The sequence below is a fragment of the Ixodes scapularis genome, unplaced genomic scaffold (genome assembly GCF_016920785.2).
Source record: "Ixodes scapularis isolate PalLabHiFi unplaced genomic scaffold, ASM1692078v2 PGA_scaffold5__190_contigs__length_132052651, whole genome shotgun sequence".
NCBI lineage: Eukaryota > Metazoa > Arthropoda > Arachnida > Ixodida > Ixodidae > Ixodes > Ixodes scapularis.
In genome coordinates, this window is record NW_024609880.1 from 14725202 (window position 1) to 14749862 (window position 24661).

Consider the following 24661-nt stretch of genomic DNA (forward strand, 5'->3'; position numbering starts at 1 on the left):
GCGCGAACTGTAAATTTCCCAACAAAACCTACCGCGGTACCACGGTAGGGAGCAGCGGCAGGGCACGGCGGAAGGGCTGCGCCATGTAGGATTTTGAGCGGCTTCGTCTTCGCACGCGGCTAGGAAGCCGCTCCAGCTAGCTCGACGGCGTCAAAAGTAATTATTAAAACGTTAGCGCTTCATTTTATGAAGATAATTATCGCTGCTTATTTTAGTTTCGCAATCTTTTAATAGAGCAGTGAGGCTTCGATTCGTTGCAGTAATGAGCGCCTCCGACCACGGCAGCGCTGCTGAGCGCCCAGTTTTCCCAGAAATCGACTCCATTGGGTCTACGGCAGTGACCGGGTACTGGTAATACTGTCAAGCAAATGCACAAAAAGTGGCTACCAATTCGGCTACCAATTGTGCATACACAAGTGCCATCCCTCCACTCTACACAATGTCGGCTGGCGATCGGATCATACTAAAATCTGAATTTGGTGGTCGGTATTACGATCTGAGAACAAAGGAAGAGCTATCAGGTAACATGACTGCGCACCAGATTGATTAAAAGGCGTCATGACCAAAATTGAGTATGGATGATCTCAGAGATGAATGAGGCCAACAAGAAAACGCCTCCGCCGAGGCGTGACTTAGCGTTTCGATAAGCAACAAACTCTTTCGGAAAGACCTTACTATCATTTATGTAAGCGTCTAGCCATGATTCAGTGTAGAAGGCCCGAGTCGAGGGGTGTACTGAGGGTTTATTTCAATACAGCAGGTCAGAGGGACATGACCAGCTGCCAAGATTCCAGCTCGCCGAAGAACGGAATGCACGAGCTCCCGTGTCCGAGCTCGTGCTCTGCTGAGAAAGAAGACGATGGTCTTTTACAATCACCACATATCCTTCCCTCTGAGAAAGGCTTGTACCGGTCCGGCTTGAGGCGGCTGCGGGTCGGGTATCTCCTACTGGAGTCTGGCTGCAATGGAGACCCCGAAGTAACTTGTGTGTCGGTGGCCTCCTGCTGGGTGTAAACCTGAGAAGGCCCTGGCACATCCATTGGGAATATTGGAGTGTCGGGGTTGTCATATGTCAACCTTGGTTTCAGGTGATCTGCATGGACCTGACGGGTTTTGTGATCTTCATCTGAAACTTCGTCGATGACGTTGCTAATTATTTTTGTGACAACACCTTTTATCCAGTGTTGTTTGTGGAGAGGATGTTTTACCCACACTTTCTGCTTGCTTGTGGAGGTAGCGGTTCCCTTGTCTTTATTTGCCGTTTTGGCATGGGTCCGTACCTTGGAAGGCTTCAATAAGTCGAGAACCGCCCGGTAGGGCATGCTCGTAAGCAGTTGACACAGAGGTTCTCCCGTTGAGATGTGGGGGGTGATCCGGTTCTTGAGCAGGAAGTCTCGGATAGCTGCCTTCCTCTCTCTTCCAGAGGAACGTCGACGAGCAATCTTCAATGTCTTTACGAAATTCTCTGCTTGTCCGTTGGACTTGGGGTGATACGGCGGGGTAAAGAGATGAGTAATTTCGCCGCTGTCCACGAATCCTTTAAATTCCGAGCTGATGAACTGTCGCCCATTATCGGTGACAAGTTGTTGTGGCAGGCCTTGACGAGAGAAAATCTCCTGCAAAGCGTTGATGGTATCTGTCGCTGCTATGAATTTCATCGACATAACCTCAGACCATTTGCTGAACGAATCTATGACGATAAGATAGCTCTGCTGATCTAGCTGTGCAAAGTCAGCATGAAGTCTCTGCCATGATAGTTCCGGAGCTTCCCAGCGGTGAAGAGGAACGTGTGGTTTGTTGTCGCAAACACTGCTGCAGGGCTCGCATTGCTGTGTCGTGCGCTCAATGTCTGTCGATGTGTGGCCACCACATGTACGATCGTGCCAACATCTTCATTTTTGTTTGTCCCACGTGTCCTTCATGAAGACGTTCCATTACTTGGTGCTGGAATTTGCGTGGAACTACGGTTTGCGAATTCCATAGGCTGCAACCGTTGAGGATGGTTAATTCCGATCTCTGTCTATGGAATCTCGTGAGGTCGGAGTCCGTCACCTTTTCTGGCCAGCCCTGACTGATGTACCGTTGTACTTGGGAGAGGACAATCTGACGCACTTTCCGTGGCGATGTCCTTTGCCTTCACTGGTAACTTAGACAAACTCTGGGTGCGAAGCGCAAAGAGATGTTCTCTATCACAGGAGATGGTGAAAACTCCGCTTGCCATTTCCTTGTCGAAGCACTCGTCGGGACTTTGTGCAAAACGCGAAAGTCCATCAGCGTTTCCGAAGTTTGCTGTTGGCACGTACTCAATTGTGTAGCTGTAGTTCATTAGTATAAAGGCCCAACGCTGGAGTTCGTTCGCCGATATCACCGGGAATCCCTTCATGGGGCCAAATATGGTTGTCAGAGGTTTGTGGTCAGTATAGAGCACCAACCTGCGTCCCCCAAAGGTACTGGTGAAATTTTCCGACTCCAAAGATGATGGCAAGTGCTTCCTTTTCTATTTGTGCACAAGCACACTCTGACGAATTCAGTGTCTTAGAAGCATGTGCTATGGGGCGTTCCTTGCCATTAATCTTGTGATATATCACCGCGCCCACACCTTCCGACGATGCATCCGCCGCGAGGTAAATTGGCAGATCAGGGTTGAAGTGGACTAGGGCCTCCGTAGCCGTCAGCTGTTGTTTGATGTTTTCAAACGCATCTACGCACTCGGAGCTCCATTGCCAGGCGGTGTCTTTTCTTAGTAGCCTGTTCAGCGGCGCACATTTGTCAGCAAGGTTCGGAGGGAACTTGCCGTAATGCTACACCATGCCGAGGAAAGATCTTAGCTGGATGATGTTCTTGGGCTCTGGCATATTCAGGATAGCCGAGACCTTTGCCATGGAAGGCGTGAAGCCGTCGGCGGAAACGACCTGCCCGAGGTACTCGACCTTTTGTTGAAGAAAGGCGCATTTTTCCCTCTTGAGCGTGAAGCCTTATTCCTCTAGCCGCTGGAGCACTTGTTCAAGATTCCGGAGGTGTTCAGGAGTATCTCTCCCAGTCACAATGATATCATCGAGGTAACAGGCAACGCCCTCGAGCCCTGCAGTTACCTTGTCCATCGTGCGCTGGAACACTGCTGGGACGGAGGCGACTCCAAAGGGCATCTGGTTGAATCGGAACAGGCCTTCGTGCGTGTTGATCACGAGAGCCGTTCTTGCCTCTTCATCAAGTTCTAGCTGGAGATACGCTTCTGACAAGTCCAGCTTCGTGAATTTGTTGCCTCCATTTAGTTTAGCGAAAAGTTCTTCTGGACGTGGCAGTGGGTACTGGGTTATGTCAAGCTGAAAATTCACAGTGACACTGAAGTCACTACAGACTCGAACTGATCCATCCGACTTTGGGACGACCACAACCGGAGTGGCCCACTGCGAGAAGTCCACGAGTGTCAGAACGTTCTTCTTGACTTGCTTGGCTGTCTTTCTCTACTGCTTCTCGCATAGCAAACAGTATTGGGCGGGGCTTGAAGAACTTTGGTTTCGCGTCAGGCTTGAACTGAAGTTGGACCTTGAGTTTAGTGCAACAGCCCAAGACGCCGGAGAACAAGGTCGGAAATGTAGCCAACATTGTCTGAAGCGAGGCTTCGACTTCCAGTTCCACAGATTGAATGAACAATTTGTTGAGGTCGATCTGCAGCCTGTGGATCCACGTTCTTCCTAGCAGGTTGGTGTGTCGCTAGTCAATCACCAATGCTTCTACCTCTTCGGAGCGTTTTCCAAGCGTGACTTGAAGCATGCACCGTCCCTGGACCGTGATTTTCTTCTGGTTGAAGCAGAAGAGGTTGTAGTCGGATTTTTGCAAGGTGGGCTTCCCTATCTTCCCCCACGTGTCAGTGTCTAGGAGCGTCAGCTTAGATCCTGTGTCGACCAGCAACCTTACGGGTGTTCCTTGAATAATGTAAGTGACAAATTCGCCATCTGATCTTGGAGTGAGGAATACGTTGGCGATTGTTTTCACCTTTTCCTTTTTCTTGCCAGCTGTCTTTTGACGCTCCGCTGATCGACATACCTTTACAATGTGGCCTCGTTTGCCGCACGCATTGCACGGCTCAGTTCGGAAGCGGCAGAAACTCTCCGAATGGTTGGTGTTGCCGCATAGAAAACACTTGGCAGGTGCAGAAGTGGACGGCTTCACCTTTTCAACGAGCAGCGCAGCGTGGTCTCCCCGGTCTAGGCGTCGGGACTCTGCTTCGGCGGTGAAGGTTGACTCGGCCAAGCGAAGTGCGACGTCAAGAGTGAGGTCCTTCTCGAGCACCAGACGTGCCCGGACGCGCGTGTCACAGAGACCCACGATGAATGCCGTCAAAAGGGAGGAATTTTTGGCGTCGGCTTCAGATTCACAGTCGCAGTTAATGAGGATTGATCTAAGCCGCGTTATGAAATCTTTGATTGTCTCATTTTCTTCCTGGCGAGCCGAAAACAACTTCGCCCGTTCGAATTCCTTGAATTTCTTAGGTGCGAAATGTTCTTCGAGCTTTTTGAGCGATTCTTGATACGGAGTCTCCAGAAAGCTCTGTGGCTGAATTAGGGAGCAGCTTGATTGTCTCGGGACCAAATGAAGCGATCAATAGGTTTCTCTTGTCCGCGTCGGCAGTGATCTTAGCGACGTCGAGACAAGCTTGAAACCTTATCTGACAAAGTTTCCAGTTCTCCTTTTCGGCGTCGAATGTCCCGGGACCGTGGAAGCGGTGGATCTGGTTCTCCACCATGCTCGCTGCTGCTCTGCCGTGCTCCCGTTGAGTCCGGTGTGGTCTTCACCTTCGTCGCCAGTGTAGCAGGCCCGAGTCGAGGGGTGTAGTAAGGGTTTATTCCAATACAGCACGTCATAGAGACATGACCAGCTGCCAAGATTCCAGCTGTCGAAGAACGGAATGCACGAGCTCCCGCGTCCGAGCTCGTGCTCTGCTGACAAAGAAGACGATGGCTTTTGCAGTCACCACATTCAGTTACAAATACAATATCAGCCTTCACTGGGTCGATAAAACCTGCCAAATCGCCAACTTTATTTACAATGTTTGTGGAGTTTATAACAACAACAACTAGGTCACGACGAACGCGTTTCTCTTTTTTTTTCCATGGAGATTTGTTTTTTGTTACAGGAACAACTTGTTCTATTTCCATATCCCATGTAAAAACTAACATTTACGATAAGCTTATCAAAGTTTAGCCTTACACGGTTGCCACTGTCCGCTTTTCTGGTTCTGACATGCTTCCAAAATTACAAATTTCACGGGTTTTCGGCGAATAATCTTGGTTTACGGTGTAGAATGATTCCTTGAACTTTTTGGCGTTTGACAGAAGATCCTGTTTTTTCTTGTACGAGGCAAAGTTAACAATAATTGGTCTTGTAAACGTTTCATTATAATAACCTACATGGTTCGCCCATTGCACAATTTCTAGGTCTATACCGAGACTATCTTTGCAGATACTGTTAATACAATTTTCAGATTCATTCCACGTTTCTGAGCTATTCGTGTCATCCACAACATAGAAAACGAGGTTTCACCTACGACTTTTGTTTTCCAGATGAACATTCCTGTTTTCAATTCCTTAATCTGTCGTACACGGAGTTCAATTAGCTTTGCCTGTTATGTTACTAATTTATTGACGACCCCAATTTGCCTTTCCGTAACAACAAGCTTCTTATTTATTTTCTCGATCATGTTTTCATGCTTTGTAAACCTACTATCAATTGCGTCTAGCTTGCTCATGGAGGAAGCTTGACCGCTCTACGAACTTTTAAGAAGGTAAATTTTTACTACATTGAGGAGGCCAGGTTTGAGTTCTACATCTCTGGAAAGTAACAACAAGAGAACCAAGTAAGGAACGCGACTTGCAAGGAGGAAATATTTGCGAGATATGCGCAACGCCACTCGTTTGCCACAGACGGCATCAGCACTTGACGTGGGAGATCCTGGCAACATAAACAGGAGCTTTCGAATATATAGGGTGAAACAAGGAGACGCCAAGCTCTTTAAATGGACCGGAAAATTCGGTTTCTTAACCTGTCGCGCTACGACTTTGTGCAGCGTTGGCCACAGATGGTGCTTCTTTTTTTTTGTAAAATTTGCAAAGAGCAAACGTACCTGAGGAAAAAGTAAAGAAAGAAAAAGGCTTAGCTCCTATGGAAACGCAGCGGCGCCACCGGTCTGCAAACAACACGGCGCCGTTTCGCACGGGAGACAAGCGATGGCGCAAGCGGTCGCGACGCCAACTGCCACCAACGAACGAGCAAACAACGCCGAGAGCCGGCCCTTTAGCAGACAAGGTACTGCAGTTCCTTGCTGTTACCGCGCCTGTCTTTTTTTGTTTCTGCGGCAGTCGCCGCCTGCAAAACGCGAGCCGCCTTTGAGTCGAAGAGATCGTCTGCTAAAAAGGCCTGCTCTCGGCGGCGTATGCTCGTTCGTTGGCGGCTGGTTGGCGGCGTTTGTTACGCTATCTCTTGTCTCCCGTGCGAAACGGCGCCATGTTGTTTGAAGACCGGTGGCGTCGCTGCGTTTCCAAAGGAGCTAAGCCTTTTTGTTTCTTTACTTTTTCCTCAAGTATGTTCGCTCTTCGCGAATTTCACAAAAAAAATGCACCATCTGTGGGCAACGCTGCACAAAGTCGTAGCGCGATAGGTTAAGAAACCGAATTTTTTGGTCGATATAAAGAGCCTGGCGTCTCCTTGTTTCACCCTATAGATAGCACTCTAAGGAATAACCTGCGTGATCAACAGTAGTGTTAGCTGCATGTCGCCAAGCGTGCCTGCTCCAAATCCCACGCAGCCAAGTGCTGTGAGCCTGTATACCCGCCGACGAAGACACGTGGTTTACCTTACTCGAAAAAGATTGGCAAATCCAGTTCGACGATTGACTTATCGAAGGAGCCGTCGCAGTCGGTGATGACTGACAGATCGGCTTCGGTGATGCTTGCTGGCACGTGCAGCCTGGTAGTAGCCATCCTGGAAGGTTTGGGTACGTATTGTGGTCGGTGTGGCCTTGCTGCATACCCGACCCGGAAGAATAACACGGAGCCAACAGTTTCAACAAGAAACTACATTGAATGGGACATGGACGAGACGATTAACATGGTTACCGACTCCCTGTGCGCCGCCTTTGATCTGCCTTATCAAGGCGGCGCATCCGATTTGCGCGTGGCTGGCGTGACGTTGCCGCCATGCGGGAAAAGTTCGGCACCTTTGCCTCGCAGTCGGGCAACTGGGCTCGGGAGCCGCCAGGGTGCCCACACATCCCCCCCCCCCCCCCTCAAACTTCGTCCGGCATGTCGATGACGGAGACGTTGTTGTGGGCGTCAGGGGGTGGTAGGCGCTGGTGGGCGGACTGACGTTGCAAGTCCGGCCAGCAGCTGCTGGACGAGTGCGATGCCCCGTTATAGGTCGCGCTCGCCACGTTGATTGACGTGTTTGGCGTCCGCTCTCCCCCGCTCCTTGGTCACATGCTGCTCTTTCTGCAGCGCCTCGGTCAGCTCCAGCTTGTCGCTTGAGCTCCTTGTTCTGGGTCAGGGCTCGGCTGGCGGCCACCTTGTTGCTCTGAACCGTCCCTGGCGCGCCGACGTCCTTGGTGGTCCGGTCCACATGAGACCCGCCGCCGCGTCGTTCCAATGGCGGATGTGGTAACGGTGTTGTCCGTGAGCCAGCTCCACAGAAAAACAAGGAAGCAGACAACATGGGGCTTAGTTGAGGGTTGAGCCTGACGTTATCTTCGCACCCCTCCCAGAAAGTTTGAAATAACGGATCTGAGGTGGGCATACAATATTCTTCCCCCTCTCTTGAAAAGGGGGCAGATCCGTGGAAGAAGGAAACTACCCCCAAAATGCGAGAGAGGCTAAGGAGACAAAAAATAGATTCCTCTGTCTTTGGTGTCACCGACGTCGCAGGTTATACCGCCGCTTTGGTGGAGACAAGGGGGTTTCCGGAACGGGACTGCCGTCAGTGTCGTTCCGGCACAGCGAGGAATCTTCGTCTTCTGCTTCAAAAAATCGTTTAATGTCGGTGACATGAACAGGTCCGGTTTCCTCACTAGACTCACAGTGAACTAGTTTGTAAGTGAGCAGTGAGCACTTTTCATGCACGCGAAACGGACCTTCCCACCTGTTCCCGAGGGAGGCTGCGAAGCCTCGAGAGGCGTCACTCAGTGGGTGAGTACGCCGGAGTACAAAATCTCCCACCTCGAACTGCAAGTCACGTCGCCCCTGGTTGTACTGCTCTGCCTGCTGTACTCGGGTGACGTCGAGATTTTCTCGGGCCTCTCGAAGGTTATCGGAGAAGTGCTTTCGCAGGTCCTCTGCAAACTTCACGTAGGGGCGAAGCCTTCCCCCAGACTCTGTAGAAAGGCGACTGTTAAAAAGCGGGAACGCAAGCTCCTTGCCGAAATTCAACTGGGCAAGAGTGAGACCCGTTGACCGATTAGTGGTCGTACGGGTTGCGAATGCCAGCTCGGGCAGTTTCGCGTCCCAGTCCTTGTGGCGCTCGGTGTAGGCCACTAGCATCATCTTAGGGTTCCGATTTACCCTTTCCGTGATGTTTGCTTGTGGGTGGTAGGGGGAAGTTCTTTTGTGCTTAATTCCCAGCACCGCGCATGCGTCCACAAACACCTTACTCGTGAGATAGGAGGCATTATCACTTACAAGTTGTGCAGAAAGCCAAACCTAGCGAATGTTTTGAGTTGACACTTCTAGATTTTTTGCGAATCTAGTTTCCGCAAAGGGAATAACTCGACCCAATTCGTGAAGTGGTCGGTTGCCACGAATAAGTACTCATTGCCACGGGTACTACGTGGGAAGAGGTCCATGACGTCACAGCAACAAATATGTCAAGGGCTCTGACTCGCGATTGGTTGCATGAGACCGGGGGGCTGACCACCACGTGGTTTTGCCTTCTGGCACACCGAGCAGCTACGAGCGTATCGGAGCACATCCTGCCTCATGCCTGGCCAGTTAGCAGTTAGGGATAGCTTTTCGTCAGTTTTGCTACCACTGCTGTGTCCTGCCAAGGCAGAGTCATGCATGTATCGGATTAAAAGCTTACGTAGCTTGCGGCTTATCACGGTCCGGAACGCCAAGCCATCCGGATCGTCGTCGGCCTGGAGGATGTAGCGCAGCAGGAGGCCGTCGTCGCTCATCAAGTAGGAGTCGAACTCCTCGTCACATGGGCGGTCGACTGGACCTCTTGCTGCCAGCCAAGCGGACACGCGTTGGCAGAGTCCGTCATCCAGCTGCGCCTTGCGAAGCTCCTCGCGGCTCACCAATGTACCCTACCGTGAATCTGGGGATCCTCGTGTCGTGGTCGCGACGGTCACCAAGCCATGGGTATCCTGCGAGTGTTCCTCGGGAAGTGGAGCACGAGAAAGCGCATCAGCAACTTTGTTAGTTGACCCCGGGCGGTACACAATGGAGTAGTCGTACTGTTGTAGCGTAAGCGCCCAACGAGCAAGACGTCCAGCCGGATTCTTTAGTACCCTTAGCCATGATAGCGCGAAGTGATCAGATTGAATCTGGAACGTTGCGCCATCTAGGTACATATCGAAGCGCTTCAAAACATGAATAATGGCGAGACATTCACGTTCTGCGACACTGTAGTTGCGCTCGGCTGGAGTTAGCGTGTGGCTCGTGAAAGAAACTGTCCCAAGCACACCGCCATACTCCTGCAGCAAGACAGCACCCAGGCCGCAGTCACTTGCATCTGTCTGCAGAAAAAACGGCTTGTTCAAGTCTCGGAGCTGTAAACAAGCGTTGTCGGTCACGGCTTCTGAAAGGGCTGCGAATGTACATTGTTGTTGTTCGGCCCAACACCACCTGACGCCGTTTTTTAGAAGGTGATTGAGTGGTTACGATATCTCGGAACAGTGTGGGATGAAATCTCTGTAGAATGCAATCATTCCGAGGTATCTTTGGAGGCTCTTTACGTCACGTGGGCTTGGGTATTCCGTTAGCGCGCGCAACTTATCTTCGTTGGGGCGGAGCGTGCTGTTATCCACACAGAGTCTTGCTGTTCCGTCTTTTTTCGGAGCGAGAACAACGGGGAATGCCCAGGGGCTCTTCGACTCACGTACTGAACCTGTGTCGATCATTTCCTCGAGCACCGCATCAAGGAGTGCTCTTTTGTGGACGCTGATCGGTCGAGGGTTGCACCTCCAAGGCGGCGCGTCACCGGTTTCCATGCGGTGCATCAGAATGTCAGTCTTTCCAGGTGTTTCCGTGAACATCGGTGAGAAAGACTGCAGGACGGCTTGCAGCTCCTGCTTCTGCTGGCTGCTTGCAAAGGCACTTGCGCAACGATTCTCGAACGCCGGCAGGCAAGACGTCTGGCACCGTGGTGAAGTGGGCTGCAGTGGTCGGGTTAGAGATAGAGTACTCCCGTTTGGTAAACGGAGTCAGCACCGGTTTTCGTCCCAGCCGGTATCCACCACCAGAAACATCGAGCATCATGCTTTCGCCTGTAATAAAATCTCGGCCCAAGATCACAGGTACCCCGAGTCCTGGCAGATAAAGAAATCTATGATGCCGCCTCTTTCCATTAAACCAAATCTGCAACCTCACGGCTCCTCCAGCTGTTATCGCTGTACCAGAAGCTAGCTGCAAATGGGTTTCGCACTCCCGGAGGCTTATCTGTTTCGTTTTGCAGAGTTCGAAAACGATATCCCTTATAAGCGAGATAGCGGCCCCAGAATCCAAAAGTGCGGCAATGGGAAAATCAAGCAGTGATATCGTCATGCGCGGTTCAATGATGTAAGGCTCGGGCTGCATTCGACATATTGATGGAATCTATGCCGCGGCCTGACCGCCCCGAGGGACTGCACCGGCCGTCGGCGAGCGGCTGTCTGGTTTCAGCGTCGTCGGCCGTAGTAGTTTCCCTGGTTGTATTGGTTCCGGCCCTTTGCCGCCGTCTCGTGCCACCTCTTGTCTGTAGCGTCCAGAAGCCTTGGACACTGCTTTCGGTGATGGCCGAGCTGCTCGCACTCGTAGCAGCAGTCCGACGACAGTTGCCTGCTTAGGCCACCCGCACCGAGGTGCCCGTCGGACCGCCTCCAGTGATCGCGTAAGGAACCACTATGGAAGGGCCTCCACAATGGCTTCCGACTGGCTGTTGTGGGGAGGGTTTGTTCCGTTGCGGCGGGGGTCAATGCTGCTGAGTTGCGGGTTTGCGACCGCACCGTGCCAGTTTTTGCTAGCACTTGCAGGAGCAGACTGATGAAGATGGTTCGCTTGGGTGGTGATCTCCGTTGGACCCCAGCTTGCGATAGGGCACGGCCAACGACCTCCCACCTGTCGTGGCGACCCCCGCCCGAATCCCTCACGGGCCTCGCTGTGACCTCCGGGGGCCTCTCAGGGAGAGTAAGGCGAACATGCGCTTATCCCGCACGGGAGATCAGCATGCATGCCACGCCAACTCTCCTGGTTGACGTGGTGGGGAAGGGAGGGCTGGTTCGGACAGTCCACTTGCGTGGAGGCCTCGGGGCCCCGCCATGCGCATGCCGGCTCGAGCGCGTACTTGGCTGCTGGCGGCGGCACGTAGTTCCGTTCGGCATGAAGAGCTTCCTCGATGAGGCGGGCGCCCCGGGCTAGCTCCTGAAGGGTCTCAAAGGTGCGGTTGGTGAGGTACATGTGGTACCTTGGGTGACACTGTCCTCTGACCCGAGCTACTCTGTCCGACTCCGGTGACTTCGGGTCCGCCCTCTTGAAGAGCTCTTACATGACTCGAACGTACCGGACCAGACTTTCATCCGGGTGCTGCGTCCTCGCCTCGAGCTCTCGGAGAATCTGCGTCGCGTAGCCTGCAGGCAGGAACTCTTCTCGAAGCCTTGTCTGGAAGTCCGTCAGGCTGGTGAAGGGGGCCTGTGACCTCAACCAGCACCTGGCGCTGGTTTGCAACGCCAGGGGGACAATCCGGTCCACGATGAAGGCTTCTGAGGCACCGGAGGCAAGGTGGTACGTCTGCAGCTCGCCCAGGAAGTCTGCCACGGACTTGACGTCGCCGTAGCCCATGTAGACCGGAACAGTCAAGTGTAATCTGGGCTCTCGCGGTGGAGTTTCCTGCTGGCCAGGCGTGTGGACCAGGCGCTGCATCACGGAGTCGCACATCTCCGCGACCTTCGTGAGCAGGTTCATTTGTGCTGCTGCGGCCATCGCGGCTTCCTGCTCCCGCGTGAGGATTCCTGCAAGCACATAAAAAGGAAACGCCCCCAAAAACCCAACAGAAGCGCGCAAAACGATTGCCGCGGTCAGAAAACCACCAGTCAGAAACACGCCAATACAACAAACGCGGACGTGACGGAAGCACGGAACGACGATAAGAAACACGGGGTGTGGAAAAAAAGTTTACCGAAAGAAGAAACCAAGCCCCGTGAAATCCCTGCGAGTGGGTAGCATACCACGGTTGGGCGCCATTGTGGTCGGTTCGCCTTGCTGCATACCCGACCCGGAGGAATAACACGGAGCCAACGGTTTCAACAACAAGAAACTAAATTCAATGGAACATGGAAGAGACGATTAACATGGTTACCAGCGGCGCCTGAGTCCAGGCAGCGACTCCCTGTGCGCCGCCTCTGATCTGCCTTATCAAGGCGGCGCATCCGATGTGCGTGTGGCTGGCGTGCGTTGCTGCCATGCGGGAAAAGTTCGGCACCTTTGCCTCGCAGTCGGGCAACTGGGCTGGGAGCCGCCAGGGTGCCCACAGTATGGAAAAGCATCCCCTTTACTGACCGCGCCGAGCGGAGCAGTTGCTTCGAGGGATGCAAGTACCTGCGTGATTAACACTAGTGTTAACTGTATGTCGCCAAGCGTGCCACCTCCATGTTTAACTAACATGCCTAGATCTCCGCCTTTGCGTTTACCTCCCCTCCGGTTGCTTACCATCCAGGAGTAGTCTGGTACGTATGGTGGTTCCTCCTCACCAGTGAGGTTCGTTTCTGCTACCCCATATACTGTGAAATTTTCAGCTTCTAATTGTTCAGCAATCTCCTCCCACTTTATATTGTGTCTACCTACCTGCATGTTTATAAACACTATATTCAGCCGATTTTTTTCTTTTACTTCTACGGGGCTTCCTCCTGTTCTCCCTGCTGCTCTTGCGGTACTCGCACCCAGGAGCTTCCCCTGACTCTAGTACCGGTACATATGGTTCTGTTACATCTGCACCGGTGCCTTCCGGGCTCTCTGGGCCCCCGCAAAACCTGCAATAGGCTGACCCAGCTTCTCTCCCATTCTACTGCATGTTTATTAACTGTAGTGGATACCGCCCTGTGTAAAAGGGCAGGAGCCAGCCGCATAAGCTTCCCAGTTTATCTCTTTTACGCCGTACTCAAGCCGTCGGCTCATCCCCTTAATCCCCCGGTTAGCCTCAGTGATCCGCCTCTCGATGTCAAGAGGCTGTCCCCAGACACGTGGAATTGTGTATATTTCCACATGCACCAACTCACTGACCGCTCTTAGTTTAACCAGTCCTGCATCTCTCTGTTTTCCCAGATTCTGGCTCCTCCAGTTCAACAGGGCGTTGAGTCCTGCACGGATCAATACTAGGTCCCCCCCCCCTCTATGCTGTCCCACAATACCTCCTTCGCTTTAGCAATGTCATCTACCATGTACTTTCCTGGCTGGGCCTCTACTCGCACCCTCTTTTCCTCTCTCACATGTCCTAGCATTCCCTTTATGATCCTTGCCACGTTGGAGTCTCCCACTACTAGGACTCTCCTACCTGCCGACGGCTGCCCTCCCTCTTCTGGCACTATGCTGCTATACCCTCCATTTACCACCGATAGCAGATTGGGCTCTACCAATTCCGCTGCTTCCTTCTCTTTTTGCGCGGCTTCACTACAGGCCCTAAAAACCTCATTCGTGCCCGCACTGCTCGTTCCTTGCTCCCTTGCACCAATGGCACTACCCTCACTGTCGACTCCCTCTTCATCTCTTCCCACTGTGCTTCTAGGTCGACCCTCTTCTCTACCTCTACTCTGAGAATACCCTGCAATTCTGCCATCATTGCTTGTCCTTCCTCGCTCTTCCCCTTCTATTCTCTAGTCACACCGATGACACGCTCCACTCTATCCTCGCACTCGTTTTTTCGCTCTTTTAGCCCTGCCTTCCACGCTTCCGCCAGCCTGAGCTCCTCCACCTGCTTCTGAAGTTCAGCCTGCTTCTCCATTCCCTCGTTATGCTCAGCCCCCATGGGATCTAGCTTGCCTTCACAGTGCTTGGTAAGCTTCCGTCACCCCACTTCAAGCTCCCTCCTCTTCAAATCAGTGACCTGCATCTCGAGCAGGACCCTACTTTTCCCGCTCTTCCTTCAGTTCCCACTTCATCTCTTCAAATTTTTCCTTCCACTCTCGTATTAGCCTTCTAGCACCTTCCTCTGTCTTCTCACAAAGTTGGCAAGCGAAGGTACTTTTTTTTCTGCGTCAGCTACATTCCCAAATTCTATTTCTTCTAAAAAGAACCACCGCTTGCACACTCCGCACTGCACCAGTTCAGGTGCCCCTTGATCTTCCTCTCTTTTCTACTCATCGACTAGCTACTCGAGAACCCGCGAGCCTATCACAAAGAGAAAGCCCAGCAAAATCTACACAAAGACCGACCCTATTCTACTTTCTCATGGTCCGTCCGGCCGCCCAGGCTAACCTAAATCTCGCTCCCTGCCGCTAATTAAATCATACTTCAAATATACCATGCACGCTTTAAGCACCAAAAAATACCAAGAAAAAAAGTACCTAGCCTCGTACGTCGACCGCAGCTCAAAAACACGTCCAACAAAAATGCACTTTTCTTAGGACGCTTCTTGGAAAGAGTTAAAAATCCAATTTCTGGCATGGAGGAGAATGAAAGATTCGGATATTGCGCGGAGGGTGTTCCTAAACACAGTTAAAACAAGATTTAACTGTTTTAACAAAGACAAATATTTACCAGACAATCCTTTTAAGACTTTCCTTTGTTTATCATCCTCCTTGCGCAAGCCATTCTTGTTTTGCGTTACAGTTCACCTTGGATTAGACTGCATAGATCACTATGGAAGAACCTAGCATGCTGATGGTTACATATTCAGCTTGATGGACTGGCCAGCAAACAAGTGCGGTTCTCTAAAAAGTGACCACGGACACTACCTTTAGTTTATTGGGGTTCCCTGTCCCCGAGGTTTGTTGGAGGGATTTTCATGGGTGAGAATCTCTACGAATACACAAAAAGGAACACACAATGCAAATGCGACTATTCTATGTGCAACAAAAAAAGTAAATGCCTAATGTGAGCTTTAATTGCTTTGAGGGGAGTGTGTTGGTATGTGTGACATCTTGCGAAAGAATCATAAAGAAGGACGGATGACACATGTAACGATCAAGCTGTGCTGTCTGTATTCTGCCCTTCTACGCGTAAAAAATTCGCAAGTTCTAACTGTCTGCGCCTCCTGGAGGCCCCTGGAAACAGATAAAACAGCGGGATGGAGAGCAGGGTTCTGCAAGGGGGGGGGGGATATTGTGTGTTCAAGCCTCGCCCAGCACACCCCAAGCTTTGACGCTGCGCCGGTGGTGCGCTGAAGATTCCGTCACTGTCACTTTCGTTGGCTCGTCACAAGCCACGCGAGGAAGCTTGCCGAAGCTGCTTGCGCACGCGCCTTGCACGCGTGTGCGTCAAGCGTAAAGCAAGTGGGTAGTAGGGTCCTTGCATTCACGCCATTAGATGTGAATGTCCAGGTCAGATACTAACAAAAATAGGAGTAAGCTGCCCAGAATGGTCTGTCTTCTCGCGTCCTTTCCTACCGGCTTGAGCCATGCCTCGAAGGTGGAAGGCCTGTCCTGTGGCTACGTCTCTAGAGCCTCTTTCCGTTCTTCTTCAAGTTTTGAGCGTTTTAGAGATCGTAATACTCGTTACTGGTAGTGTCCGAGTCGTAAAAGTTTATTTATTTATTTATTTATTTCGGGTTACCCCGCAGCGCCCGAAGGCATTATTGCAGGGGAAGGGGGGGGGGGGGGGGGGGGGTACATAGTTGTGAGGGTAGAAATACACACGTGCCATATGTACCAAAAAATAAGAAAAGAGTGCAAGCCCACAGGAAAACACACTCAATTGAAAGCAAGCCCAGAATTTGATAAAAGAAACATCGGTTACTCGCATTCCAGGTACGTGCCAGATAAAAGCATCAGCTGAGGAAAATATGCCGTAACAGCAAACTTAAATAGCTATCACTTGTTGCGTGACACAGGAGTAAAACAAATCACATACACAGATGTTGTTTTATCAACTTCGTTCAAAGAGTAATAAAATATTCGACGTAGGAACAACTAAACATACAACGGTATCACGCCCAGTAATCACTCGAAATTCGCATCGCAAGGATCAAAACATTTTCCTAGACATGTTAGTCTAAACAGCTGTCACGTGACAGTCTGTCAAAGAAAAGTGAGTTTGACAAGATAGAAACGGTGTCATTTGGCAGGGCGTTCCACTCTTTAATAGTGTTCGGAAAAAATTAATATTTATGAACGTTGGTTCGGGCTGCCCATACCTTATTTTTTCGAGTGGTCTAATCTCCTAGATACGAAGTTGGGGGGTTGAATAAACTTTGATTTATTAATCCCGGTTTGATCATGGTAAATTGCGTGAAGAAACTTCAAACGAAGACGTCTTCTTTTGGAGGAAAGCGGCTCCCACTCTAATTGCCTTTTAAGAGCAGTAGCACTTTCTCTGTAATTGTAGTTTCTTGTGACAAATTTCGCAGCCCTGCTCTGTACTTGCTCTATTTTTTTCCCCAAGTAACTCTCTTTTATGTCCCACAGGACACTGGCGTACTCCAGTCTCGGCCTAACGTTAGTCTTAAAAAGAGTTGCTTTCGCAGTATGGGGACAGTCCCTGAAATTACGTTTCAAAAAGTTTAACATGCGGTTGGCTTTGGCCGCGACGAAGTCGATGTGTGGGCTCCATGAAAATTATGAGAAAATTTAACACTTAGATACTTTACTACTTCCTCCTTCTTTAGTTGAACGCCGCCGATCGAGTACGCAAAAGTTACTGGCTGGCGCTTCCTAGTGGACGTCATCTGGGAGCATTTCTGGATACTAGGCTTCATTCGCCACTTTTCGCACCACTGTGAAATTCTATTAATGTCTTCTTGCAAAGCCAGGCAGTCCGATTCAGTCCTAATATTACTATATATGACACAGTCATCTGCTTAGAGGCGAATACTTGATCCAGTACCAACAGCAATATCATTTATATACACTAAAACAGAAGAGGCCCCAGCACAGACCCCTGGGGGACACCCGACGTTACGTCTACGTAAGTTGATGCTTTCCTGTTGACCAGAGCTGCCTTTTTTCTATTTTTTAGATAGTCTAAAATCCAGTTAAAAAGACAATCAGGAAGGTTAGTAGACATTACTTTTGCAATAATAATTTATGGGGGACTACGTCGAATGCTTTTTGGAAGTCTAAAAAAAAAAACAGTTTTTCGCAATAGGACTGTAGAGTCGGAATAGGACTGTGGCGCCTTTTTGTGTCAGCCACTTGAAACCAGGACCTGACTCCGTCGGGGAAGTGGGGTATTTCGAGTGCGCAAGACGCAAAGGCACATTGATAGAGCGCCAACCCAGCCAATGCCGCGCTGCTATCGTGTCACGTGAATGTGCTCCGTGCGCCGCCGCACGGAACTGGCAGGTCACGTGATATGGTCTCGGCGCCGGATAAGGTGCGCCTGCTCGTGACGGCGGCTTCGTCTCTTTGGAAACGATATATGGCTGCGCCGCGTACTCGACGCGCCGCCTGCTACGCTAGCCGGAACTGCTAGCGTAGCAGGCGGCGGTCACTATAGTCGGTTACAAGTCAAGAAGGTAGGAGAAGCTCCTCCCACAAGTGTGATGCGCCCGTTTCAAATCTCTCCGCAGTCGAAAGAAGAGTTCACTGGAAACCCTCCTTGTCCCGCTTCAATGGATTCCCACTTGTCTCCGATCCCACTTTTTAAGAAAGCGACCTTTGTATTCATCGGAGAGGGAACCGAGCCCCTGAAAGCAGCCTTTATATCCGTCGGGGGGGAAGCTAATCCCCGAAGGTCGTATTTGTTTCCGTCGGTAGGGGAGAACTCTAATCTCCCTCTCGTGGCTTCCACAATGCTAAGTCAAAGTCGAAAGATAAAGAAAATATGTACAGAAACGCAAGACCCTCCTCGCGCGTTGGCCGCGACGTCACGGAAACGGTGGGATGCTGTTGGATGCGGAGGTGGCGGAGGGATATCCGATTCCCTTTGAGGGGCATTTGCCGCTACCTTCTTAACCTGTAACTGACTATAGCTGCTACGCTAGTGACCGCCGCCTTGGCGCCGGCTCGCTGCCCCCTCGTAGTCGTATGTGACGGTAGCGAGTTTTAGTAGACCGTGTTTCCCCCTCGCTACCCGGAACTCCACAGCCAAGGCCATCGGCGCGCAGGCGCACTGGCGGTTTCTTCGTAGCGGAGGGTAAGCGGAGGGGGAAACACGGCCTACTAAAACCCTAAAACTCCCTCATGAGACGGGGGCCGGAGAGCGCGGCCGGACCGACGGGAAAGTGTTTACGCTGCAAGAAGGTGGGAGGGGGGCGCTGTTCGCTTTCATTGGTGCTCGCCACACCAACTACCTTCGTTCGCGAAGCTCACGAGACTCCGCGAAGCGTTGTTGTGGTAGTGTTGTCAAAATCGAGTTTTCGTAGACCGTTTCCGCTGTCCCGCAACTCCTCTGCAACCTGCTACGCTAGCCGGAACTCCGCAGTCAAGGCCATCGGCGCGCCAGCGCAGTAGCGGCTGCTTCGTTGCGGAGGGCTTAGCAGAGGGGGGGAAACGCGGTCTACGAACTTCCTAAAGGTAGGAAACTCGCGTTGGAGGCGGAAAGACTGAGGAACGTCCCTGCCTTTTGTCCTGTACGTGACTAAACCGTTTCTTAAATGCGTCTCAGGGGCGCGTTGATTGGCGTTTTCGTAAGTTTCGCGTGTCTTCTGCCCTGCCGCAGCGGTGCGAATGCGCGGCGCGCTGATAGACTTGTGTGATCGAGCATGTTTGGATTGTGATTTTTGATATGGTGCATTAAAACTTGGGTTTGGGCTAGTTGGTCCATTACTGAATAAAAGGTTAAAAAGCGCAAACAAACGAGGACAATAAAGAAACACGGACGACAGGACAGGCGCTTCGTAGAAGCGCCTGTCCTGTCGTCCGTGTTTCTTTATTGTCCTCGTTTGTTTGCGCTTTTTAACCTTTTATTCAGTTTTGATATGGTGACTGCGATGCACATCTGTCTTTGTGCAGGCTAGTGGTGGCGGAGTTTAGTGGCACTTATTGAGGGTAGTTGGAAGAGTTTTAAAATCATCGAAAGTAGTTGTAAACGTTAGTTTTTTGTCTTCCGATGGTACTCTCACGTGATTGGGTTGTTCGTGTTCTCGGTATGCTTGTTTTCGATGTGCCTGTATACGCATGCTTGTTTCTGTGAATGACCCTCGTGCCTTGTGTGCATGCGCACTTGGTGTATTTGTCCTATGAGGCTATGACACCTTATATCTCTCTAACGAAACTTGGTATAAAACGCAATCTGTGGAGGTCTATGCGCACTGAAGTGAAAATGAAGCCCTTTTCCTTGCTATTCAGGACCGTACACAAGTGGGCAAAACAAAATCTGTCTAATCTTCAAAATTTGATGGGGCAATTCTTTTTTAATGCCTGAAGATATCAGCAAATCCTCTTTATATATAAACATCCTGAGCACAAACCCCTCCTCCCTCGAGGAAGATTACTTGGTATCGCCCTGATGTCCACAATCCTAGATAGGTGTAATTAGTGGGTGGTTAAAAAAAATGGTAAATCTATACCAGCCCTCCTGCGCCATCAGTCTTATCGTTAACTCCGTTATCAGTCGTCGAGAGCGCGACTTCTCTCAATTGTAGATTAGCGATAAGTGCAAAACAACTTTTGGCCTGGCACATTGGGCATGATCGAATCAGTGAATTTCTTTCTCCGACTAACTGGCTACAAAAACCAAAATTTTTGACTAATACGTCAGATCTTATTTTCGAAAGTTGATTGTTATAATTGCGTTTCTGCCAGTTCGCCCGACTCTCACTATGCCGCATTTATTTAGTAAAGTCAAAATTTGGTATCAATTTACTGTAAGGGACCTTTAAACCTACTCTACTCTGCTTCGCTAACAAACAAGCTCGTGCTTGCTGCACACGCCAGGTTTGAGCTCCGCGCGTGTGCAAGAGCGTGGAGCTCGAACTTTTGTAGGCGAGGCGCCTGTGCATGCAGAGAGCCTTGGACCTAAAACAGGGTACTTGAAATCGGGTCTTCGTTGAAGATTACTTACTTGTGCCAAAAAGTTATAGGAGCATATAAAATCCTATTGGAGATATAGGAAAACAATTGTTCAAGTAGCAAGATATTTTGGCACATTTGATTTTGTTTCGGTTATTCACAAACACAAACACTCGCATATTCGAAAAAAAAAAAACATAATAAATTGTATGAACCGATAACACGACTTTAAAACAGTGATGTTCATATTCGACGTTGAATTCTATTTTTGATTAGCTCTCACGTTCTCAGGCACCATTACCATCTGTTCAACTGTTTGCGGGTTCAGGGACGCTCTCCGCGCTCTTTGAAGGGAACCGGACGTAGAAAACAGCCTTTCTACTGCTCCAGAAGATGCGGGAATGCCTATGCAAGCTGCTGCCAACTGAGCGAGCTTCGGATAGTTTGTCTCATTTTTTTTCTCCAGAATTGCAGGATCTTCTCGTTTGAATATTCAGTTTTTAGATAAGCATTTTGCTCAGACTACTGTCCAACCGTCTGAATTGGGCTAATGAGGTACAAAACCTCATTCATATCATGAGCATCCAAAAGCGGTGGAGCAGTAACAGCAGCTCCTGATTGCGTGCCGCTGCTGCTGGTGGAAGCAACAGGTTGAGGAACACTGGCGACACCAGGATCCTAAGAAAGGAAGAAAAGAAAGTTTCAGCAAAGGCTGCACGCACAAAAGTTTTCAACATGCAGGTGGGTTTCTTATGTCGGATGCCTTTCCTGTAAATCTGACTTGGTCAAAAATAAAATTATCTACGTCGCTCCAGGAAGGTTACTCTAGCATTAATAACATTTAGCATTTTTACAGGCACTTGTATCGACCAAAGTACTGGACGGCACTGCCGCTCCACGTCGGAACACTAAACGAACACCTAATTTGGAAGCTTCCTACTTTTACATCAGTGTTGAGTGACTGATCGAGAGTGCAAAGTTTTCTTGATCAGGTTACGTTTGCAATATAGTCCTTGTTCTAGTACGGCTCGTCACTCACTATTGTACATGTTACTGAAACCATTTTTTTAGACTTACAATTACTCGCTGTTATTTGGGCCACGAAAGTCACTGGACACTACTTAAAAGAGCAATGGTTACTTTTTCGAATACTTTCCGAAGCCTATCGAGTATTCCAGTTTCATGCGCTGAATATGATCGAAGAATGTGGCTTCCAAATCCAAGTACCAGTTAGCGTTAGATCTAAAGGTGCATTCCCACTGGCCTTCGTTGGCAAGTCGCTTTTCGAAAACTCTCGCTCCGAACGCCCTTGATTGGCTCAGCCGCTCCACGACTAGATCGCGTCGCAAAAAAGGCGGGTCGAGTAGCAACTGCTCAAATCGCGTCGCTTTTCGCCCGCAATGGTCGCTTTTGCGATGACAGTTATCGCGCGACTAGATTGCATCGCCGGTGTGAACGCGCCTTATTCGCGATGGCAAGGATTCGTCCTTTTTTTTTTCTTTTTCTTAGTTTCTCAGTCACGTTTATGTGGCTCGGGCGCTTTTTCGACTGTAATAACATAAAATCATGCAACAACTCACTGAACAGAGTAGAAAGGATGCAAACATATGATACCTTTTCTAAATCGTTGAGCAGCTTGTTCACAGCTCCCACCGCATCTCCCTCTGTTGGCTTGTGTACACACTCCGCGAGCGTTGTCTGGAAGATTCTCAGCTTTTGCCTTGGGTTGAGCATGCTTGCTACGATGAAGAGTTTGTCAACTAAAAGAGGCTGGAACCTTTCGTTCAGCTGCTTGAGAAGCTCAGCTTGAAGTTCAAGGAAACTACAAAAAAAAGTAGAATATAGTAGTGTTCTTTTTTTTTTTTGTTTTTTTCCGCACGTGGTTGAACATATCAAGGAGACTTTGATCTTTGTAATTCAAATAGCTTTACGTCACGCGAATATTTCCGAACCTCTCCCATGCTGATCTTCCAGTGAAGGCCAGGAGCGTGAACCCAACGCTTTGAAGCTTTACACTTGAAAGCAAAATGATTGCACTGGCTTCTAGTCGTTCATTCGCCTTAAAGGGATACCTCAACGAAATTTTAAATATATCCGCGTCGTGTTCACAATTAGGTTGAATATGATGCACAATATCCGTAAATGACAATCGCACGTTTGAATTTCGAGCCTGGTGGCTGTATTTTTTGTTATAAACGGCCCACTCTGGCAAGCGCTCGGAGAAGGCCCAGCTTAGAGCACGTGACATCCAACGCAATCGTGACGTAGGTCGTCTCAAGACGAGCAAAGCTACGGCGAGGCTGACGTCAAGGGGATGGCCTAGTCGTTCCAGCCACCGAAGAGGCTGCTTTTGTACGAATTTTGAGTGACGGGTTAATCTTTTATAATCTTGTAGGGGGACAACAGCTACTTCTGGAACACACAAAAGGGATTCTCGGGAAGACGGGAGTTCCTCCTTCCCCTCTTCTCTCGTCGTGGCCGGAGGCGAAACACTCACCGTCACCAGCTGTCTAGGTTCCTAGACGGGCATTACAAACGAGGCGTTAGCGACATTCACCAGGTGCTCTTTGCTAATCGTTTAATTCGTTTTAAAATTTCTTTTCGTGACTTTTTTAACAAGATATTGGTGTGTTCGATGTGATACTGCTGCTTTGAACACATACGTATAGACCATAAAATAAGCGCCGAAATTTCGTTCTAGTATCCCTTTAAAGGGATACTTCAACGAAATTTGAAATATTCCCGTCGTGTTAAAAAATAGGTTGAATATGATCCACAATATCCGTAAATGACAATCGCACGTTTGTATTTTGAGCCTGACGGCTGTATTTTTCGTTATAAACGGCCCACTCTGGCAAGCGCTCGGAGAAGGCCCAGCGGAGACCACGTGACATCCAACGCAATCGTGACGTAGGTCGTTTCAAGACGAGCAAAGCTACGGCGAGGCTGACGTCGAGAGGATGGCCTAGTCGTTCCAGCCACCGAAGCGGCTGCTTTTGTACAAATTTTGAGCGACGGGTTAATCTTCTGTAATCTTGTAGGGGGACAATAGCGACTTCTGTGACACACAAAAGGCATTAATCTCGGGAAGAGGGGAGTTCCTCCTGCCCCTCTTCTCTCGTCGTGGCCGGAGGCGAGACAACCTCCGTCACTAGCTGCCAAGGTTGCTAGACGGGCATTACAAGCGAGGCATTAGCGACATCCACCAGGTGCTCTTTGCTAATCGTTTAATTCGTTTTAAAATTCCTTTTCGTGACTTTTTTAACAAGATATTGGTATGTTCGATTTGATGGTGCATTTTTGAACACATATAGACCAAAAAATGAGCACCAAAATTTCGTTGTAGTATCCCTTTAAGGTATCAAATCGATAGTGAACATAAATTGCATTCCGTAGCGGTTGAGGCTGTAGCTTCTCTGTGAGTAAAACGTGGAATTACTTTGAACAGCCTTTTGAACGTGCAGTACACTCAGTGTTATTTAGGGCCGGTTGCACCAACGCCGCTTAGCGCAAAGCGGAGCTTAGCCGGGAACCTAAGCTAAGTTTCGGTTTCGTTCGGTTGCACCAAAATCGCTTATCGCTAAACCTAGCTCTAAACTACGCTTATTGTGAGCACTCAACATTGGGCGCTTAGTTTTTGGTTGTTTCTTAATCCTGGATTTAAAACATGGCGGCTGGTTTGTTGCGGTCAACGCGGTGGACAAAAGGGGTCCTAAAGTGTGTTTTAGGCTGCAACTGTGTAACGATGACCAGAGTATGATCTTCAATTGTGCCAAGGATACGAAATATGGCCACGATAAGTGCTTATTGACCCTTATGTTTAAATACGCTCTCGACTAAAAATGAGCGTTAGCCCTAAAGGGGATTCACACGACGGAGAAATCCAGGCGATTTCTCCCCGGCACGCGCATCCTACGACGAAAACGTTAGGCTTTGAGACGTGCAAAAGCCTCGCGGAGAAATCCCCGGGATTTCTCCCGGGCACGCGCTCCTTAAACCCCTTAACCGGGCAAAGCGGGGATCACGGAGACAGGTCACATAAGTAGGTTGTTGTTTTTTGCACGACTCGTGTTTGATCTAATCAGCGTATGTACACGATCGAAAGTATTTAGTTTGGAAGATTACTGAATCTTCTGTCCAAGGTGTAAATATTTGTATTTTCATTCTTCGCCGTGAAGCGGAGACCAGTCGTTGCAATTGATGTTTTGATTAGCAGCAACGTCCGATTGCAATGATCAGCTGATTCTCGACGTCTGCTACTGGAACTTTTATTGTGGCAGACATCTCGCTTGAACAATAAACTATTTAAACATGTTTAAACGTTCTTGTGTATCGCATTAGTTATATATTTCATATCATATTTCTATTTAATAATAT

The 24661-nt window shown here is 49.7% G+C and overlaps 1 protein-coding gene across 1 annotated transcript in view; it reads left to right on the top strand.

Moving 5' to 3' along the window:
• LOC121045552 overlaps positions 1–21245 on the top strand; it is a gene marked incomplete at its 5' end in the record, with an annotated part of 39649 nt that extends 18404 nt beyond the window's left edge. Inside the window, one exon of the mRNA XM_042294030.1 lies at positions 21141–21245. Coding sequence (XP_042149964.1) covers positions 21141–21245 — 105 coding nt within the window. The remainder of the gene's footprint in view (positions 1–21140) is intronic.
• Between the last annotated feature and the right edge of the window lie 3416 nt (positions 21246–24661).